Genomic DNA, 19,198 nt, shown 5'->3' with positions numbered 1-19,198 from the left:
TTTTAATTTATATATATTTTTAACTGTTGCTATTTCTGTATTGCCCCTGTTTTACCTAATGGTAAATTCAAATGTATCCCTATCGACTTCCTTGGTATTGTATGTGGGCTGGAACTGGTCTGTGACCGAAATAATAAAATTCAATACGCAATTCAACACAAAGGGGAGTTCAGCAGTTGATCCCCGGAGATCATCTAGTCCAGGCACGTCCAAACTCGGCTCCCGTTGTTTTGGGACTACAACTCCCATCATGCCTAGCTAACCAGATCTAGTGGGATGATGGGAGTTGTAGTCCCAAAACATCTGGAGGACCAAGTTTGACCTGTAGATCACTGGATGTCTAGTAGATCACCGGCTTTCCCCAAAGCTCAACAACTTTGCACCCCCAAAAAAGCTCAACAAGTTTGACCCAAACCCCCCAAAAGAGGCCTTCCTCCTGCCTCTCAACAATGTAGACCTGAACCACCCAAAATGGGGTAGATCACTGCTAGTTTTTAACTGAGAGTAGATGGCAGCTTCTTGGGAGTTGGCCCCTGGATCTAGTCCATTCCTCTGCAATGGAGGAATCTCTCGCTCAACATCCCTGTTACAAGTCATTGCAAGGGAAGTTGGGGAAGGGGTGTGTGTTGAATTTATGCCAATTATTACTAACCTCAAGGCTGGATAGACATTGGTTTTTCACCGTTACAAAAATTGAAGCGTTGCTTCTGTTAAAATATTATGGTAGGGAAGATCAGGAACCACAGTCACACCGCCTCATTACCTGTTTTTCCAACTTTGGAGCGAGTATGAAAATTTAACTGGTACACAAACCAGTTGCAGGCAGGTGGCGGTCACCTCTTAGCATCCATGGCAGTTTTTGATGTTTCGTTCATGACTGGAAGCCACTGAATTTTTAAAGCAGGCACTGTATAAATATTTAGCCTGCAATGCTGCTAAATGCACTCTCTCATAAGAGAAATCCACTTCCAAGTAAATAAGGTTGGCCCTTGACTATAGAACAGTTGAGCCCTCTGGGAGAGAGCACCATACGGAGTCAAGCACATCTCACACATTACCATTGCACTTTTTATTTCTGTAGTCTTTGCTTACGACATCAAATTCTCAAAATCAGAATATACAAGAAGAAATGGAAGATTCTGAGTCCACATTTGAATTAGTATGTCCTGTGGAACTCCCTACTGGTAAAAGATTGAAGAGAGAAGAGTGTTTTTTGCCAGACCTATTTTGAAAAGGTTTATGTTTAGACAAGTAAGTATTTCGTACTTGTTTACCAATATTTTATTTTTTAATCCAAGCAGTGTTTATGATTTGTATGTTTCTGTTGATTTTATTTTTAAACGCTGCATTCCACATTGCTATTATTTTTCATGAAAGTGCAGATTATAAATCCAGAAATAAGTAAATTATTCTAGTTAGTGTTTTTGATTTCTGAGCAGTCAATCTTGACAATTCCATTATGCCTCCTTCCATGAAATCAAAGGTTAAGGGGACAAAACCACACACCAAGGCCCCACACCAATACTAACCATGTACATCCCTCCTCTGTACTTGAAAAATTCCTGCCAAAGTTCAAGCAAACTTTTTCAAGAGCCCCACTACACCACCAATATAGACAACCACCAGAGGTATTTTCCAAACAGCTTTATTAAGGTGTGCCAAGTTGCACAGGCAGCACATTGTAAGACTGGGGGGGTGGGGGGAACAAGTCACATGTACAATAGTTTTAAAATGTCGCCCGAACTCCACAGGGCTTCTTCTTCCCAGCTGACATAGCTGCAGGCAGCCTCTACTTAAGCTTTTTCTTTCTTTTTTTAAAAAAAGGAATGCAGGGCACTTTGAAAAAACCCACACACACAAAAAGAGTAACGGAGGAAGTCTTCCTTGGCAGGAGCCAAACAAAATTTACGAGGCATGCTGAGCAGTCGAGAAGCACAGTTTCAGTGTGTACGGATACGGCCCATCTAGGCAGAAGAGGAGACATGCATCAGGGTCCCCTGAGCTTTATTTGTTTTTGTGGCAACACAAGGGATGTAGGTATTCAGAGGGATGAACCAGTGAAAAGAGGCTTTACATAAATTTCAAGATTTGTTGTCTCCACACACTCCAATCTACTTAAGAGTATGTGTCATGCCCATGGGTGCATATGCAGAGTCTAGGCCCCCACAGCCAACAGGCTTGACTGAAGAATTCTATTGTAACCACTGGAAGCCTTTTTAAAAAACATCTAATTGCAATATGGGAAAATGCCCCCACTTCCAACTAAGCTTGGAAAAAACTCCTTCACTGGCTACAGAAGAAAACATTTTTTAGGGGTAACTACAATGGAGACAGGGAGACGGGTGGCGCTGTGGATTAAACCACAGAGCCTAGGACTTGCTGATCAGAAGGTGGGTGAGCTCCTGTTGCTCGATCCCTGCTCCTGCCCACCTAGCAGTTCGAAAGCACCTCAAAGTGCAAGTAGATAAATAGGTACCGCTCCAGTGGGAAGCTAAACGGCGTTCCCGTGCGCTGCTCTGGTTTGCCAGGAGCGGCTTAGTCATGCTGGCCACATGACCCGGAAGCTGTACGCCGGCTCCCTCAGCCAATAAAGCGAGATGAGTGCCGCAACCAGAGTCATCCGCGACTGGACCTAATGGTCAGGGGTCCCTTTACCTTTACAATGGAGATGGGGCAATTTCCAGGGGGTGGGTGTCACTGCTGGGATGCCCCATGACAGTTCCTCCAGTTTGCTAGTGTGCTCATGGGACAAGTTTTTAAAGTTTGGCGATCTCTGATCTGGACCAATCTGATGGGACCTGCTTACCTACTTACGTAGGCAAAAGCAATGGTATCAAGAGTATTGAAAGAGGGGGGGGGGGTGAGAAAAATGAGCCCATTACAATACAGGCTGAACCTCAAAGTTCAGGCCCAGTTGGCAGTGAGCCCATGCAGGAACCTGCCCTCCCCCCTGCCCTTTTCAACATAGTTTATGTTCGTGGTAGTGGCAGCAGCAGCCCAACAGCAGAGCTTCTAGTAGGCCCTAGATCAGGTGTGCAGAAACTGTGGCCCTTCAAACATCACAGTAACTCCCATCAGCCCCAGCCAGTGTGGCCAATGGTAAAGAATGAAGTTGCAGGCCAGCAACATGGAGGGAGCATATAGATGATGCTGCCTTAACAATTCCAAGTGTCAGAAACCTATTGGCATCTACTCCACTTCCCACTTCCTGCCAGCAGGAAGTTTTAGGAAAAAAGCAGCTCACCCATTACCCATTGAGGAAACTGTTCTACATAAAATGAGACCAGAAAAAATGAGTAAGGGGGGAAAAAGGCCTCCAGCCCACAACATGCACACCCCACAGAGCTTACTTGGGTTTTTCATCTGGTAATGGTTGAGGAATGCCAGAGTCTCCAGGGCATCACCCTTGGTTTCCCATTCCAGCAAGCCAGAGGAGCTCCTTTCACCTATGAAGATGTTAACAGCGAAGACATAGTTGGGCCAACATGGAGAATGTGCACAGGACTGGCTGGCTGGCTGGTTAGGGTGGCTAAGAAAGGGGAACAATGCTGTTTCCTCACCAATACACCATTTAAATCTTCAAGGCTCTTCCCTGGCCCAAGTGAAAGCATGTTGCAGCCAGCCTTAGTTTTGCTGCCTCAACAAACACTGTTCTGAACACCAGTATAAGGTAAAATGGACGACCTGATGTGGAACACGGTGTTTTAACTAGCCAGCTGAGTTGCACCCTCCAGCCCCTATTCCTGCTTGCTGAGTAGCAGCATTTTGAGGCTTGAAAACTGCAGCATGTACTTACTTTTCCCCGAAAACACCTTGACTGAAGCTGGTCTCTTCACCCCCAGTTCATCACAGATCTGACAGGATAAAAATACAACGCAAGTGTTAAATTATGAAACTGATTGCAGTGTTTTTTTATAACATGCATGTTAAGTCATGTTCCGTTTCCAAATCCGAGAGAAGAAAAACGCTTTTGCACCGCGAACAGTTACTTATCTACAACGTAAGGTGCCGGGGACATGACAAATAACTTGTAGTCCTATTTTCACAGAATGTTTTAGCACTGCCACATAGTCCCTTCCTTCCCACACCTATGATGTGGCAATCTGCCTAGGGAGCCAAATACCGGGCGAGGCCTGTGACCCATCTGGGCAGCAGGCCTTGGCACACCTCTTGAGACTCTCCCTTTGCCAGACCAACTGCCAAACTCCCTTTTCTATGTTACCTGACTCCAAGATGGGCCTGAAGCATTACCTCGTAGAAGTTATCTTCTGTCACCTCCAGAGGAGCATTGAAGAAATGAAGCACATTACTGGGGTGCTGGATCCTGTTCTTGGCTGCTTGCTCTGGGGTTGAAAACCGGTTGTTCCGAGAGCCACTGAAATCCTTGTAGCTGCATGAACCATCTTCAAGGCCGTAAGACTGGCCAGGCATGATGGCCTGTTGCTTGGAAACACTGTCGGAAGGAAACGCACAGCTTAAGAGCGGGCAAACATTAAGGTCAAGGAGCAGCCTTCAAGGGCAGAGAACGAAGCAGAATGAGCCCTGAGGAAAATTAGGAGTAGCAGCACTCACCATACATTCAGCTTTTGATCAAACATGAAGTTGTTGTTCAGGTGAGTGATTGCTCGGTCCACCGCGTAACCGTCAGCCATCTCCACCATGGCAGCTCCAGGCTTGCTCTTCATGAACTTCACCTAACAAAACACATACCTTTGCTGAAACACAATCAACTGTTGGCATAGATTGATCCCTTTTGGAGACAAAACCCCAACTCTAAGGTACAGCCACAAACCTGCACTCCAGGCATTTACTGTGTGGACACTGGGCCCAAGAGTGTAGCCAGTGTATCCAGTATTAACTTTCCTCAGTCGCCTGTAGATTCCTTAGCCAATCCCGCCACCATCTTTCATTTTGCCACTGGTTTGCAGGAGGCACATTTTTTAATTGAATTGCAAGTACGAGCTTCCCTTACTCAGCAACCACTTGCCTTTTTAAAATTCAGCCTTGTTTTCCTGCTGCATTAGGAACGAGGTTCTATACTCTTGGCATTCTGGATACTCTGGTTCAACTTTCAGTGACTGAGAACCTATGAGAATCGTCTTCTCAAAAGAGTAAATTCCCAGTATCAGAAAGCCCCCCGTCACTGCAGCAAGACATAAGAAACCTACTGCCATCAAATTCCATTCTCATCAGTTTCAGGGGTTGGCATTATCAAGCATCTGCTGCAACCAACACCTCTCTTCCTTTTTCCTGTTGCTGCCTGGTCATCTGACCTCAACAGAGCAGTGAGAGGAACCAGGAACAAGAACAGCAGCAGCAATCTTTGAAGCTTTGCCCTGCTCATCACCCTGGGTGTGTTGGTGAAATGGCCCCAGAAAGATGGGGCACACAAGTGGGCGGTACGAGCAGGGAGAGGAAGAGGAGATGGAGCCTGAAGACCAGACATGGAAGTAATCTCAATGCCATATACAACTCATATCATGACGAAGAGAGCTCAGAGCTAGACCACAGCGAAGAGAACTGAGAGTGTCTCTTTCCAGTGGCATCAAGTCATTTGCACAGGTCTGCTTCCAAATCAAGGGGGAAGAGTAATCTGCTGCTGCCTAACCTCTACTGCTGAAAGATAATCTAGGCCCATCCATCATCACGATGGCAAGCAGAACTGCACTGTCCTTTTGCCAGCAAGCTCAACGTGTGTTCTCCGACTGAGCTTCTCAAATTTGGGTAAAAGGAGCAAGACAGAGCAGGCTCTGGGAGAAGGAGACAGTCAGCTTAATTACCTTCTCCACATTTCCGTACAGGCAGAAGACGTTGAACACTCTGTCACAGTTCATCTTGGACTGATCCAAGCCATACACCATCAGGACTGCGCTGTCAGCATGGGGGCCATACTCTGGGGGTGGGGGTGGAGGAGGGGGGTGTCCATACTGAGGCCCGTAGCGGCTCGGCCCCCTATGGCGGCCCCCGACAGGTGGGCCCATCCGCCTCCCTTCATAATGAGGCGGTGGAGGGCCATAGCCTTCATCGTGATAGTGCCCATGGTAGCCACCGTGAGGTCCTCCTGGGGAGGGAACAAACATCGAGAGCTCAAGGCGAGGCTAGAGATTTGGGGTTTGTTCCCCCGGATGCTGATGCTGTGTGCCGACTTCTTACCATATTCAGCAGGATGGTCCCCAAGGAGAGGAGGCTGCCTCTGACGCTTGTTGGGGTTCCCGCCTGGCTCACCTGTCCAAAAAGAGGAGGCCATTAGGAAAAGGCAGCAAAAGCCCGGCACTTGTATCTCTGGGGCACGTGTTGGATGCTAGAAAGTCACAAGTCCACCCCCGTGGCTCTCCTTAAGTTAAATATTTCCAACACCTTGAGAATAAGATCTGCCTCCAGCCACTGGAAGACAGAAGGTGGCGAAAGGTCTACCCATTTTCAAGGGTCCAAAGTGCACCTAACTTTTCTCCTGAGGCAGACAAATAGCTCCACCCACCCCCCAAACACAAACTTTGAGCTAGGGAGGTGGGGCGGCAGCTCTGGAAGGGGACAATTGGCTTTCTCTTGCAACGCTACAAATCCAGCCATTTTTTTCTAGGCCGATATGCCTTTTAAGCAGAGCACTGCCACTTGTCTGACCTACTCCGAGGTCGTGGTCGGCACAGGTTTGCATTTGGATCCAGTGTTCTCCTCGAAACAGCTGCTTTTTGGCCTAAGTGAAGTTCAATTTCTGCACCCAGTGGTGTCTGAGAGCATGCCAAACCTTATCAACATGGAAACGAGTTATAAAGATAGGTGACCTTCGCTGAGGGGAGGAGGGAGGAAGAGAAGGGAGTCAAAGGACTTGACAGTTCTACTCAGGGCAACAAGAATAATAATATAAAAAACTAACATCCCCACCCAACCCTAGCAAAGGTAAAGGGACTAAGCAAGAGACTGAGGAGAGTACGCCAAAAGCAAAGCAAAAAAAAACAGCAGTCAAGTTAAAACACGTGATTGTATACAAGGCAGAAGAATTTAAGCAATCCATACAATATCACTGTTGCTCTAACAAAACAAAAAAGGGGTGTTTTGCAGTTTATTTCGATAGTCATTACAAAGATTGAAAAGGGCTACTTACAGCAGTAGTACACAGTACAATGTCCATTGTCACATACATATTCTGCATTTCTCTTACCATTGGACGCTTCAACAGTGTAAGCACAGTTCTGAAAGATGGCGTCCCATCAAACATACACTGCGACCCTGCGTTACATGGTTTCAGAGTCAAATACAAGTCAACAGGCACCAAACTGATACAATTTCAAGTAAAAAAAAGTTTTTTTAAAGTAAAAATAGGGCTCACAGAGATGTTTTTTGTTTGTCTTCAGATGGTATCAAGGAAAAAAAGGACATAACAAAGGTGTAATAATGAGTGTCCCTTCCGTGTTGCATCTCCTGATGTTTTTGTCATGTGCTGTTAACAGGTTTGGTGCTTCTGGCTCTGTGTAGGTCTCCCGTGTGCATGTCTCTCCTCTGATAATGGAATGTGCCTTGGATCCCAAGTGCCCCCTGGAACAGAAAGCACCCCCAAGTCTCTAGGGAGCTGGGGGCTCTGGGTACTTGGGGTTTTTTTGTCTGTCTCCGCTCGGCGCTGATAAATGTTGGCAGCCGTGGACTGCGAGAAAAGGAGTGATAAACTGCCCTCCCAAACCAAACCGTGTTGATATGGAGAGCGTCCTATGTCTTGGAGGGTCTCTGGGATCTACTCCGTTCTCCGGTAAGAGCGCTGGTGCATTTGTCTGAGACCCATCTGGTCTGTGTTTTCCTAGTTTCTGTGTAACATTCTTGGGTTCAAGGTTTGGTTTGTTTGTTTTGGATTTGTAAGAATGTCGTGGCCTGGTGCGTCTTTCTCTCTCTCTCATTCTCTCTCTGTCTCACTCTGTGCTTGTAGATGTTTCTTGGATCACGGTGTGGTGTTCTTGATGTAAAAGGATTGGAACTCAAATCTGCTGCTTTTCAGGTACTTTGTTAAGATGCTGCGTGTTTTCTCCAGGCAGAGCTAGTGGAAGGTTGGCTTTTTTTTTTCCTACACTGTGTGGTGTTAAAGCATGTGTAGCAGAAGGCAGATCACAGGCAATTCAGGACTTCGGCTGCAGTAGCATACGGTTCCCCAGGGTCATGTGTGAACGCACTGTTCAGAGCTGGGGAAAGGCCAGGTTAATGTACCTCCTCTTTGCCCAGCCTAAAGACAGGAGAGCCAGGAGGCAGCTAACTGAATTGCACAGCCCTGCCAACTAGCCACTGCCAATCTGTACAATCTTCTAGTTATGTACCTTGGAGGAGAAAGTGAGTCATGTTCATGTCAAGTCATGTAATGCCATTGCTTGCTTTGCTATGGGGTGGGGCCCAAAATGACCTTGGCCAGCCCCCTCGATCAACAGCTTCCTCCAGCCCGCCCCCCACAACTGCCTTCCTGCAGCACTCGGTGATCTCTACATCCATGGAAGAAGGCAGTGCAACGCCGAAGTATTAAGGGTCCAAGACCACACAAAACCCATCTTTAAGCCAATTTAATGCCTGTTGTGTGAATTACACTGCTTGTGGTGTAACACACAAAAAGACAGCATCACCCTTGCACACAAGCCGCTAAAATAAGGTGGGTCAGATAAGACTTGCCACTCCCCTCCGGTTCAGAAACCAAGACACGGCTCTTCAGCCGATTGTGGGCTGATCTGGAGCATGTTAACGTTCTAACTTGTTCATCCTCCTTAATTCCATTTTCAAGGAAATGGCGCTTGAGACCACCAGCTGAAAGGCCACATTCCTCGCCCCTAAAAAGATCTGTGAGCTTAATGCACAGCTTTACCTTCGGCCTGAGCAAAGCCCCCTTCCTTCACCATCTCTGTGCTACGTGCACAGCGAGGTGTCGCCTGAGACTTCTCAGTGGGAAGGAGCCCACACCCAACCCACTGAATGGCAAGGCACGCTATGCAACCACCCCCAGCTGGATCAGGGTTGGGGCAATAGGCCATTTTGACGCTCCTGCTTTCAACAATGCACCTTGTTTTTCAAGCAGATGAGAACCGCCATTCCCTGAAGTGATACCTCCAGGATCAAGCGCTTCCTGAAAAGTCCATTTGGCGTTGCCTTTTGCAAAATAGTATGAGCGATGCCCGTTCTTCACCCTGGTTAGCTGTACCTTACACAGGCTCCACACGTGCCCTGAAGTTCAACTTCAGGAACCACCTCCTTTTAACTGTGCCACCATATTCCCAATGCTGTGTTCCAGTTCTCGAATCTTGCCACAAGTAGATTGGAGACTATCCTAGGCAAGGGAAGGAAAGGAAGGTGGAGCCAGAGAAACTGGCGCTTGTGACTGAAGCCTGGTCACATGGCCCTGCCTATACTGGGTGGAGGAAGTGAATTCATTGTTGTCCCAGAGACCTTAAACACGCCAGTGAGAATGCACATTTCCCTTCGAAACTACTTGTCACTATTTACAACCGCTTATCTTAAATGTCTTATTAGGCCTCCTTAACAAAAGGCTCTGGTGGCCTGATAACGCCTTACCAAAAACGTCAGAAGTCAAAGCACAGCTGCACTAGCTCAAGACTTCCAAAATCAGCCACAATGCTGGACAGCAGGCAAATGGCATTACATCACACAAATCAGATCTATGAAGTGTGCTACTCAACGGGAAAGGCAAGGGTTCATGTGTGGCTGCAAAGCAGTCTATCAAGGTTACCTTGTCCACTGAGGTTAGGGTTGGTGTAGTCCCATGTGTCTTGGTCGTTCTTGAACACATTCAGGCGGGTTGGCTAAAAAACAAACACACACAGCCATACAAAAGTAATGCAATACAGTGGTACCTTGCAAGACGAAATTAATTCGTTCTGCGAGTTTTTTCATCTTGCAATTTTTTCGTCTTGCGAAGCACGGATTTTGGAAAAGCTTCAAAAATCACCAAAGTCTTCAAAAACCTCAAAAAAGGCTACCACACCGCGTGCTATGAGTTGCTCCTCGAAGTCAAGTCGCAACTGCACCCCCTGAATGCACGGTTTTAAGGGAAAGGAAACAAAATTGCAAGACAAAGGAAACTAACTTGCAAGACGTTTTCGTCTTGCGAAGCAAGCCCATAGGGAAATTCGTCTTGCGAAGCAACTAAAAAATGAAAAACTCTTTCGTCTTGCGAGTTTTTCATCGTACGAGGCATTCGTCTTGCGAGGTACCACTGTATGTCCAAATTACGTGGCCAACGCTTAGCTATGCCTCTTCCAAAAGCTTGATTGCACTGATGGTTGAGTGCAAGACAGTGAAGACCAACTAGGCCAGACCAGCAATTCATCCAGCTCAGTCTAAGAGCCATCAACAAGATACAGTGACCATTACTGAGCCAACTTTAGCCCATTAGTAACTTTTTAGCAGCATGTTCCACAGACTAGTCGACATGTGAAGACTTTGTGCCCTTTCCACTTATGTGATTCGGAACGGCTAAGGGAGCTGGGAATGTTTAGCCTGGAGAAGAGGAGGTTAAGGGGTGATATGATAGCCATGTTCAAATATATAAAAGGATGTCACATAGAAGAGGGAGAAAGGTTGTTTTCTGCTGCTCCAGAGAAGCAGACACGGAGCAATGGTTCCAAACTACAAGAAAGAAGATTCCACCTAAACATTAGGAAGAACTTCCTGACAGTAAGAGCTGTTCGACAGTGGAATTTGCTGCCAAGGAGTGTGGTGGAGTCTCCTTCTTTGGAGGTCTTTAAGCAGAGGCTTGAGAACCATGTCAGGAGTGCTCTGATGGTGTTTCCTGCTTGGCAGGGGGTTGGACTCGATGGCCCTTGTGGTCTCTTCCAACTCTATGATTCTATGATTCCCCTTATGGCCAGCAGTAACATAATGTAGCTAATGCCATGATGGATGAGAAAGCAAGACTCAACACAAATCAGAGCACAAACCAGTATGTTTTAGGAGTGGTTTTTTTGAGGGAGCGGCATTAGAAAGGAAGGCTTTAGGGCTGGAAAAAACATACTGTAGAATAGTGTGACTACCCATAAGTCCTGGAACAGGGAGTGACATACCTGAACTAAGGGACAGAATACTTATACATATTTTTGATGGCAAGGGTCATCTCCCTTTCTACAGGACCCTTTCAACTCACCAAGGATCACACAGAAGATCCTTCAGCGGGCACAAAGAACCCTATCAAATTCTTCAAAGCGACACTCACCTTTGCATATTCAATCTTCAGAGTACAGCATCCAGAATAAATGTCAGCCCCATTCAGAGAAGCTTTTGCTCTCTGAGCACTCTGCACAGAGTCAAATGTTTGTAGTGTTAAGGAAGCCTTGGAGAAATTGGGGCAGCCTTTTGGCCATCGGAAAAACTTAACGCTTCAACTTTGAAGTTCTTATTGTTGGACCCTTTCAGAAGTACATCAGTGTCTGAGAATTGCCTTCCCTTCCACTTTCACCTCGTATGTCCAACTTGAGATTCACATGCATTCAGAACTAAACCCACCCCACTGAAACTGCAATTGCCTCTTGCCTTTTATTGTAGAGACTGCTCCTTCAGGTTAGTGGTGGAGATACCTGTGGTGTGGAAGCATAGTGCTCAGGTAATCAGGTGAGGGCCACGTGAACAAGCCTGACACAGTGTTCTGCCAATTCCCAGATGGCTCCAGGCCTTGACCAAAGCCAGAGGCTCAAACAGGACTTGGGGATTTGTAAACCTATGCTCTCACAGTAGAGCAGACTATCAAGGGCAGGGGTCGGCAAGGTTTACCTCGCCTGGGCCGGTTCACTCCAGCGGAGATCCCTCCGTGGGCCGGATTATGCGCGCATGTGAGTGCCTGCAATTTCTGGCGTCTGCATCTGGTGCAGAGGCGATTTCCGGTGCTGTGGAAGCGAGCCCCCCCCCCCCCGTGCAACCCGCAGGGACTCACCAAGTAGGCGGCTTGTGGGCCAGTTAAACAACCCCCATGGGCCGCTTGTGACCCATGGGCCTTAGGTTGCCTACCCCTGATCAAGGGAGTCCACAAAACAGAAGTACAGTGGTACCTCTGTTTTCGAACACAATCCGTTCCGGAAGTCTGTTCAAGTTCCGAAATGTCAGAAAACCGAAAGTGGAAGTCTCAAAACGCAAGCCTCAATACAGAAAACTCAAAACTGTAGCCGTGTTTCCTGTTCAACTTCCGAGGTGCATTCGAAAACCAAGGTACTTACTTCTGGGTTTTCGGCGTTTTGAGTTCCAAAACGTACGACTATGGAGGCGTCCAAAAACCAAGGTACCACTGTAACTGTCTTCTGAGGAGCTGAGACCACTCACTGAAACTCAAATGAAGACAGAACAGTAATAATCTTTCTTCAGGCTAGTTGCACAGCAAATGTTATTGTCCAAAAGCCTGAGACAACAGATAAAAGCAATTTGTTTGCCCAAGCTGCAAGGCACTTATTTTGAACTATTCCAAGGAAAAACATAGTTCCATTACTACAGGCTTCCTAGACACCAGGGGGAAAAAGGATATTCCACCATAGCCTGGACACCATTCTTTCGGAAGATAACAATCCGCTGCACTGGGCCACATGGGTTGCAGATCGTGTACAGCACATCCTGTAAGATGAAAAACAATCACATATTTCTAAAACTGGGAACATGTGGCCCTTAAGATGTTGTTGGCCTACAACCCTCCTAATCCCTGATCATTGGCCACAGTGAAAAAGACTGATGAGACCTGGAGTCCAACATCTGGAAGGTCAGACCCTAACCTAGTAGATCTGACTACTAGTCACAAGACCACAGGCAACAGAGAAAAGACAACAGAGCATCTTCAAAAACAATGGAACACACTGCTGCCATCCACCCTAGGATCCAGGCAAGCTATTTTGTGGACCTGGATGGACTTGCAAGGACAGCAATTATCCTGGGTGCTATAATTTATTCATCTGCACAGTGCATGAAATGAACCCTGGGGCCCCCAACAAAGACATGGACCAATTACGTTCAAGTGTTTCTGGCCGAGTACACGCAGCATCACTACGCACCGTTGTGATGGAGTAGATGGGGTTCAGGATGGTGAAGAGAAGAACATTGTTGACTCCCCTAGAATCATCCGAGTCGCCGGGGCGTGAAATCTTCTGGCTAGTGGAGTAGTTGACAAAGGCTGGGTGCCCAGCGATGTAGATCTGGTTGTCAGCTGCGTAGTTCACAGCATTGCAGGCTCCCAAGATATCCTCAAACTCCACCAGAGCCTGCCTCTTTTTGGGCATCACCACCACATAGCTTGGGGGAAGAAAAGGAACCAGACTGTTTACACTGCCGAAGCAGTCAACACTATACAAACATCCAACCATCCTCCATTCCATCTTATCAGATGCCCAATTTGCCCACTCCTGACCTTATGGGGCCAAATTCCTGCAGGGCCTCTACAAGGTCAGCTTCCACAACACCATCGATCAGGCCCCTGATGTGGACAACAGGGGAAGCAGCTGGCTTGTGGGGATCATCATAGTTCTCCTGCCAGGGACGAAAGAAGAGAAAAACTTTGTTCTCTACTGCAAACCATTCTAGCTGCAAATGAAGAATAGCCTCTTTACACAAAGGTTAGTTCTCTCTAGGAATTGCCCCACATGCAAAAAGACATGGAGCCTCCTCAGTGGAGTAATCAAACATTAAGGAAAAACTTTTTGTATTAACTTGACTCTCCAAAGCCTCCTTTGCTACACTCAGGCATTTTATTTTATACTCCATACTGATACTACACATTTCTAGATCGAAATATAGGCTTCATCTCCAACACCACAAAGTCACTGTATTTCTGTGAGAAAAGTAACTACCCCTCCCAATGGCAAGTAAATTTGAAAAAAACCTAGACTCTTTATTTTTAAAATAACAAAACAAAACCAGTCTTGTCAGTCTGAGCAAAGATAACAAAGTTGCCCTTGGGCAGCTGGAGAGGTTACTGCCAAGAACTGTAGAAGACAGTTATTTCCCCCAGAGAAATTAAGACTCATGCCTTCATCTGAGACTCTTTTTTTGGGGGGGGGGGAGACTACTTTGCAACTGATGGTTACAAAATTCTCCCAATTCTCAATCTGGGCACACTGTGAAAATCACCCTCTATTCAAGTCATCATTATTTCTCTTACCTCTCACAAGCCAATCAAACTCCTTCCAGAGATGCCCATGTTGCTAGTAGCAGACAGTGAAGTCTACTAGCAGAGGATGTCTGGATTTGTCTTAGTTTGGAAGCCTGATCCCAATGACTTTTTCTGTCCCCATCCCAATTTTGGTGGCAGAGGCAAAAGTAGAAGAAACAGTGCTGCGGCGGATGAGCCCAACACCCTGACGACAGCATCACTTGATGAGTGGAGAAGGGGCAATAATCATCCCCCTTGGCTAATCTGCACAGATCAGCTGAGGAGGATCACAGAATCATAGAGTTGGAAGAGACCACAAGGGCCATCAAGTCCAACCCCCTGCCAAGCAGGAAGCACCAGGAGGCTGTGCACCTTTGTGTGTTTACCTGTATGTGCTAGCCGAGTATACCCAAGCGTGGTGCAGCCACAGCCAGCACTCATATGTGGCTCCAGGAGGGTGAGCTAAAAGTAAATGTGGCCCTCTGGTTAAAAAAGGTTGGCCACCTCTGGCCAAGAGGTTCGGTCCTTATTTCAACACAAACCCTCATCCAAGGTTCCCTCTGCCTGTGGTTCCACTGTGTTAGCAATGAACTGTCCTAATCCCACCAGAAATCTGAAAAAGAGCTTTTGTCCTGCCTAGCACCTCACAGAGTGTGTGGAGCAAGGCATCTTTCTCAGATTTATCCACCAATGTTATTACATTTTATTTCCTCCACACCACGATGTATTGGGGGGGGGGGCAGGGGGTGTTTGCTTTTCCTGAAATGTGCTTTTGACAGCTGAACTATAGCTAATTTGGTGTTAATTTTAAAAAACCCCCAAACTTTCTCCTATTATCAATATAATTTTACTAGCAACACACTACTTTGCCTCTGTATTAAAGATGAGGCGAAGGAAAAACCCAGTGAATCAGAATGAAGGGCACCATCTTACTGAGCCTGCCATTTCCAACTGGTGCAGAAACGGAGGAGAAATAGTGACAACGACCCCATGTTCTGTGCCGTGTATCTGGTACTTGAGAGCTATGCTGCCCTATATACTCCCAGGCTCTGCTTGCAAGTTATGAGTTAAGTACCTCTACTTCACAGGTGTAATGTCTATTTTAAAGTGTCACCCAGTCTACCAGCCATCAAAGTTTGTGGCACTTGCTAAAGATAAAGAGTCCCTTAGGTAAAGGGACCCCTGACCATTAGGTCCAGTCGTGACCGACTCTGGGGTTGTGGTGCTCATCTCGCTTTATTGGCCGAGGGAGCCGGCGTACAGCTTCCGGGTCATGTGGCCAGCATGACTAAGCCACTTCTGGCGAGCCAGAGCAGCGCACGGAAACGCCGTTTACCTTCCCGCCGGAGCGGTACCTATTTATCTACTTGCACTTTGACATGCTTTCGAACTGCTAGGTTGGCAGGAGCTGGGACCGAGCAACGGGAGCTCACCCCATCGCAGGGATTCGAACCACTGACCTTCTGATCGGCAAGCCCTAGGCTCTGTGGTTGAAGCCACAGCGCCACCCGCGTCCCCAAAGATTCCTTTAGTGGAGCACAAAACAGTACCACCTCACACCTACTACTACCCTGTTCAATTACGTCAGTACATTCTTTCTCACTCTGCTGCCCTCCATGTTTTGGACTATAACTGGCGCTGCAGTCCAAAACATCTGGTGGGCAGCAGGGTAGGAAAGGGCACACAAAGTGAGGCGTCATGGGGGCATTCAATGCTAATCCTTCTCATAGTAGACCCTAGGAAGTTAATTGACTCTGTATTCATTCAGAATTTCTAAGTGGTGGGGATTTTTTTTTTTTTAAACCAACCATCATAAAGAGAATAAGAGCCATGAATATTCATTACAAAAGCAAAAGAACTACCTTAAAATACCTGCTAAACTAAATGAGGCCTTTGCCATGCGCCTGACATTCAGCAGGGACTATTATGGGTTTCATCTTTGCCACCTGGGGGGAAAAACAGCACCCTCCCAAATTCCCCTCCCAACCTTTGCAAAAAACGAGACAGCTGAACTCCAGGTTTACACAGGTCTCCTTGTGTGCATTTATAAACACGTACAGTGGTACCTCGGGTTAAGAACTTAATTCGTTCTGGAGGTCTGTTCCTAACCCGAAACTGTTCTTAACCTGAAGCACCATTTTAGCTAATAGGGCCTCCTTCTGCTGCTGCCGCACCGCCAGAGCACGATTTCTGTTCTCATCCCAAAGCAAATTTCTCAACCCAAAGTAATATTTCTGGTTACAGATAGGTAGCCGTGTTGGTCTGCCATAGTCAAAACAAAAAAATTCCTTCCAGTAGCACCTTAAAGACCAACTAAGTCAGTTCTTGGTATGAGCTTTCGTGTGCAAAGCTCATACCAAGAACTGACTTAGTTGGTCTTTAAGGTGCTACTGGAAGGAATTTTTTTGTTTTAATATTTCTGGGTTAGCGGAGTCTGTAACCTAAAGTGTATGTAACCCGAGGTACCACTGTATCTATATCTATCTACAGTGGTACCTCGGGTTAAGAACTTAATTCGTTCTGGAGGTCTGTTCTTTACCTGAAACTGTTCATAACCTGAAGCACCACTTTCGCTAATGCTGCCGCCGTGTGATTTCTGTTCTCATCCTGAAGCAAAGTTCTTAACCCTTAGTAAAGGTAAAGGTACCCCTGCCCGTACAGGCCAGTCTTGACAGACTCTAGGGTTGTGTGCTCATCTCACTCTAGAGGCCGGGAGCCAGCGCTGTCCGCAGACACTTCCGGGTCACGTGGCCAGCATGACAAGCTGCATCTGGCAAGCCAGCGCAGCACACGGAACGCCGTTTACCTTCCCGCTGGTATTTATCTACTTGCACCCGGGGGTGCTTTCAAACTGCTAGGTTGGCAGGCGCTGGGACCGAACGACGGGAGCGCACCCCGCCGCGGGGATTCGAACCGCCGACCATGCGATCGGCAAGTCCTAGGCACTGAGGTTTTACCCACAGCGCCACCCGCATCCCACTTAATACCTTAACCCTTAATACCTCTTAATACCTTAATACCTGAAGGAGCGTCTCCACCCCCATCCTTCTGCCCGGACACTGAGGTCCAGCGCCGAGGGCCTTCTGGCGGTTCCCTCGCTGCGAGAAGCCAAGTTACAGGGAACCAGGCAGAGGGCCTTCTCGGTGGTGGCGCCCGCCTGTGGAACGCCCTCCCCCAGATGTCAAAGAGAAAAATAACTACCAAACTTTTAGAAGACATCTAAAGGCAGCCATGTTTAGGGAAGTTTTTAATGTTGAATAGGTTATTGTATTTCAGTGTCTTGTTGGAAGCCGCCCAGAGTAGCTGGGGAAACCCAGCCAGATGGGAAGGGTATAAATACAGTGGTACCTCGGGTTACAGACGCTTCAGGTTACAGACTCCACTAACCCAGAAATAGTGCTTCAGCTTAAGAACTTTGCTTCAGAATGAGAACAGAAATCGGACTCTGGCGGCGCGGCAGCAGCAGGAGGTGCCATTAGCTTAAGTGGTGCTTCAGGTTAAGAACGGACCTCCGGAACGAATTAAGTACTTAACCCGAGGTACCACTGTAATAAATTATTATTAACCCTTTCTGGGCTAGCGGAGTCTGTAACCTGAAGCATCTGTAACCCGAGGTACAGCTGTATATGTGTGTGTTTACGTACTGTACGTACGCGTGCACTACACCGAATTTGAAATCCAAAGTGTTTTTAGGGTTCGATATACGATATATTTATTGTCATTGTCCCATACTGAACAATGAAATTGAAAAACTACATAAAAGATTCAAAAACCCCTAAAAACTCAGAAACCCCATTTTTAAAGCCCTGTTCAGGGAAGTTTTTAATCTGTGATATTTTAGTGTATTTTGGGTTTCTATGGAAGCCGCCCAGAGTGGCTGGGGAAACCCAGCCAGATGGGCGGGGTACAAATAATAAAATTATTATTATTATTTATTATTATTAAATACACTATACTATACTATACAATACAATAAAATATACTATACTGAAAAACACACTATACTGCCATAGAGACCCCTTATGCTGCGTTTAGAACCAGAATGGCATTCGCGTAGAATTAGGGCCCCTGTTTCCCTCTTAGGAAAGCCGGCGCATGCGCGGAAAGGCAGCCGCCCGCCTGCTCCTGGTAGACTGCTCCCGCACGTGGAGGCTCCGCTTTTGAGCTTCCGCTACGTCCGGCGAAGGCGGCGCGAGGTTCCCGGGAGGGGCAGGCTGCTCCTGCGCCTGGAGGTTCCGCCGGGGCCGCGACCAGGCCCGCTTCGCTTCGTTTTCCACCCTGCGCGCGCACGTCCCCCTCCCCCCCCCACGTACCGCCGCGCGGCCTTCCTCCTCCTCCTCCTCCTCCTCCTCCTCAGGCCTATCCCGCCCCGCCGGCCCCGGCTCTCCTCACCCCGCCTCCGCCGGCCGCTCCTCCCGGGCCGTGATCCGCGTTTTCCGTTTTCTGGCGCTTGGGCGCGCGGCCTCCGTCAGGGCCTCCCCCATAGTAGCGCCCCGACCCGCCTCCTCCGCCTCCGCCGGCCATCTTCACCATCTCTCCGCCGCGTCCCGAGCCGCCGCCGCCGCCGCCGCCCTCGCCGCTCTGCGAACCGCGCCACCTCCGCCGCGACATGGCGCCCGCACTACAGCAGCCCACCCTCGCTCCCACCTTAGCTACGCCTCGATTGGGCGCGCCTCCCGTCATTCAGCAGCGCCCAGGCGCCCATTGGGTCCAGCGGCTCCCTTACCCACCTGCGTCCCGCCCTCCGACGCCATTGGATCGGGTGTCTCCCCGCCTGCCGGCTTGATTCGCTTCCGTGCCTGCTTTTCAAGCGGCTCCGCAAGCCCGGTTGGGCGGCGGCAGCGTCCATCAGACGTCCCTTCAAATTAATTGGACGGGAACGACGTCTCTCCAGTCGGCATCCCGCCCCACCGCATTGCCTCTCACGGAGCGCCCTCCTTCTTCTACAGAAAACCGTTGGCTCCCAGAAAACGCTGCAGTTCGCTCCTGTTGTCTTATTGGGTACTTGGAGTATCTATCATAGCAACGCAAAGTCTGATTGGGCCATATCGCAAGAAGACACCCTCTTATGTATTTGTTCCTATAACGGAACGCATTGTC

General features: G+C 47.9%; 1 protein-coding gene across 1 annotated transcript; it reads right to left on the bottom strand.

Moving 5' to 3' along the window:
• Positions 1 to 1,629: 1,629 nt before the first annotated feature.
• Positions 1,630 to 18,658, bottom strand: HNRNPL (heterogeneous nuclear ribonucleoprotein L). The gene is made up of 13 exons (XM_081869070.1): positions 18,491 to 18,658; positions 13,358 to 13,476; positions 13,005 to 13,242; positions 12,488 to 12,573; positions 11,192 to 11,288; positions 9,710 to 9,782; positions 6,154 to 6,225; positions 5,781 to 6,061; positions 4,573 to 4,694; positions 4,252 to 4,453; positions 3,797 to 3,854; positions 3,351 to 3,446; positions 1,630 to 1,964 (listed from the first exon to the last, which is right to left on the bottom strand). The coding sequence occupies exons 1-13, from the start codon at positions 18,629 to 18,631 to the stop codon at positions 1,906 to 1,908; spliced, it is 1,644 nt and encodes a 547-aa protein (XP_081725196.1). The 5' UTR covers positions 18,632 to 18,658; the 3' UTR covers positions 1,630 to 1,905.
• Positions 18,659 to 19,198: the final 540 nt, after the last annotated feature.

This window comes from Podarcis erhardii (assembly GCF_964252035.2).
Source record: "Podarcis erhardii genome assembly, chromosome: 7".
Classification (NCBI taxonomy): domain Eukaryota; kingdom Metazoa; phylum Chordata; class Lepidosauria; order Squamata; family Lacertidae; genus Podarcis; species Podarcis erhardii.
This window is presented reverse-complemented; position numbering and strand designations above follow the sequence as displayed.